General features: G+C 39.4%; 1 protein-coding gene across 1 annotated transcript; it reads left to right on the top strand.

Moving 5' to 3' along the window:
* The first annotated feature begins 1322 nt into the window (after window positions 1-1322).
* On the top strand, window positions 1323-2159 carry LOC105099554 (translationally-controlled tumor protein-like). The gene has a single exon (XM_064482928.1). The coding sequence runs from the start codon at window positions 1423-1425 to the stop codon at window positions 1945-1947; it is 525 nt and encodes a 174-aa protein (XP_064338998.1). The 5' UTR covers window positions 1323-1422; the 3' UTR covers window positions 1948-2159.
* The last annotated feature ends 457 nt before the right edge of the window (window positions 2160-2616 follow it).

The following is a 2616-nucleotide window of genomic DNA, read 5'->3' as shown; positions in this document are numbered from 1 at the left end:
TATTTCATTCTTTTTTATGGCTGAGTAATATTCCATTATATACATATATATACACACACACACACACATATACATATACATGTGAGATATATATATGTGTGTGTGTATATGTATATATATGTATATACCATATCTTCTTTACCCATTCATCTGTTGATGGACATTTAGGTCCATGTCTTGGCTTTTGTAAATAGTGCTGCTATGAACATTGGGTTGCATGTATCTTTTTGAATTAGAGTTCCCTCCAGAAATATGCCCAGGAGTGGAATTGCTGGATCATATGGTAAGCCTCTTTTTAATTTTTTAAAGTATCTTCATACTGTTTTCCATAATGGCTGCACCAAACTACATTCCCAACAACAGTGTAGGGGGCTACCCTTTTCTCCACACCCTCTCCAGCATTTATCTTTTATGGACTCTTTTTAATGATGGCCATTCTGACAATGTGAGGTGATACCTCATTGTAGTTTTGATTTGCAATTATCTGATAATTAGCAATACTGAGCATTTTTCATGGGCTTATGGGCCATTTGTATGTCTTCATTGGAGAAATTTTTTTTTAGGTCTTCTGCCTATTTTTTGATTGGGTTGTTTTTTTTGTTATTGAGTTGTATGAGCTGCTTGTATATTCTGGAAATTAAGCCCTTGTCAGTCATATCATTTACAGATATTTTCTCCCATTCTGTAGGTTGTCTTTCATTTTGTTCATAGCTTCCTTTGCTGTGCGAAAGCTTATGTTTAATTAGGTCCCATTTGTTTATTTTGCTTTTATTTCTTCAACTGTTTTTATTTAATTTATTGTTACACTCATTCTACTGACACTCTCTACCTTCAGTTTGCTGATGAATATGGAAGGACTAAAAGGAAAAGGAGCAATGGTTTTCTCTCTTTCCATTTTCTTATATGCACTGTTTTCAGCTTAAGTGGTTGGATGGTTCAGGGAAGTAACACAAGTAAGAAAGGATATGACAAGGGTTCCTTGATAGTTCATGTTTCTTAGAACACTTGCTTTTTGTGTGTGTGTTAAAGGCAGTTCTTATTGGAATGGAAAGTGTGGCCTTCCTTGCTGACAGCATCTCTCTTACTTACTATTAGACATGTTGAACGCCCACACAGAGTGGGTCCACTGGAATTCTGTGCTCTGGGGCATCATGAACGTTATTTGCAAGTAGAGTGAGTAGAGTGTCAAGGAATGGTGATGAACATATATATTGCATGCATCTCCTCTGCTCACACATGTGCCTTATTGTCCTATTTGACCACACTTACAAAACACAAATTCAAAGATGAAATTATTAAGAATATCAAGACATCTTTTTTCTGCCCGCTCCCCCAACCCCCTGAGCGCCGCTACGGCCGCACCGCGCTCGCTCCGAGCTCCAGCTAAGCTAGCGCCGCCATTGTCTCCCTCCAGCCACCATCATGATCATCTACCAGGACCTCATCAGCCATGATGAGATGTTCTCCGACATCTATGAGATCCGGGAGGTCGCAGACGGGCTGTGTCTGGAGGTGGAGGGGAAGATGGTCAGTAGGACAGAGGGTAACATTGATGACTCGCTAATTGGTGGAAATGCCTCCGCTGAAGGCCCCGAGGGCGAAGGTACCGAAAGCACAGTAATCACTGGTGTCGATATTGTCATGAACCATCACTTGCAGGAAACCAGCTTCACAAAAGAAGCCTACAAGAAGTACATCAAAGATTACATGAACTCAATCAAAGGTAAACTTGAAGAACAGAGACCAGAAAGAGTAAAACCTTTTATGACTGGGGCTGCAGAACAAATCAAGCACATCCTTGCTAATTTCAAAAAAAAAAATTATCAGTTCTTTATTGGTGAAAACATGAATCCAGATGGCATGGTGGCTTTGCTGGACTACTGTGAGGATGGTGTGACCCCATATATGATTTTCTTTAAGGATAGCTTGGAAATGGAAAAATGTTAACATATTTGGCGGTTATTTTGGATCTATCACCTGTCATCATAACTGGCTGGCCACTGCTTTCATCCACACAACACTAGGACTTAAAAGACAAATGGAACTGATGGCATCTTGAGCGTCATTTATTTTGATGTTGGTTTATTTGGAGCAGAGGCATTGTTTTTGAGAAAAAAAAACACGTGTAGGTTGTCTAAAAATAAAATGCATTTAAATTCATCTGAAAAAAAAAAGAATATCAAGACAGTGATAGCAAAGCATAAATCAAGTGTGGGTCTCTTCTGAGTGTGAAGCCCTGCGTGACTCCACAGGTCACATGCCCATGAAGTTGGCCCTGGACTTTATTCTCTCCATCTCAGATCCTACATTGTTCCCCCAAACAGAAAAACAAAACCAGAAAAAGTATGTGTTTTTACAAAGAATGTGAGTGAAGAGGTAGCAGACTTTATCCTGAACTGGCCATCTAAAATGAAAACAATGAAAAAGAACCTCAAGTCACTTTGGTAAGAAAAAGAGAAAAAAGAGAAGGGATTAAAATTACTTTCTTCACAGATGCTGTTGGAGCATCTGTGAATGTCCTTACTCACATACAGACAAGCACCATCATCAAATGTTTGTACCCTCCCATACGAGTCCTCCAAACTCATGCAACCACAGTTAGTCACAATCCCCAAC

Source organism: Camelus dromedarius, chromosome X, assembly GCF_036321535.1.
Source record: "Camelus dromedarius isolate mCamDro1 chromosome X, mCamDro1.pat, whole genome shotgun sequence".
NCBI lineage: Eukaryota > Metazoa > Chordata > Mammalia > Artiodactyla > Camelidae > Camelus > Camelus dromedarius.
The sequence above is the reverse complement of the archived record's forward strand: the minus strand, read 5'-3'. Positions and strand labels throughout refer to the sequence as shown.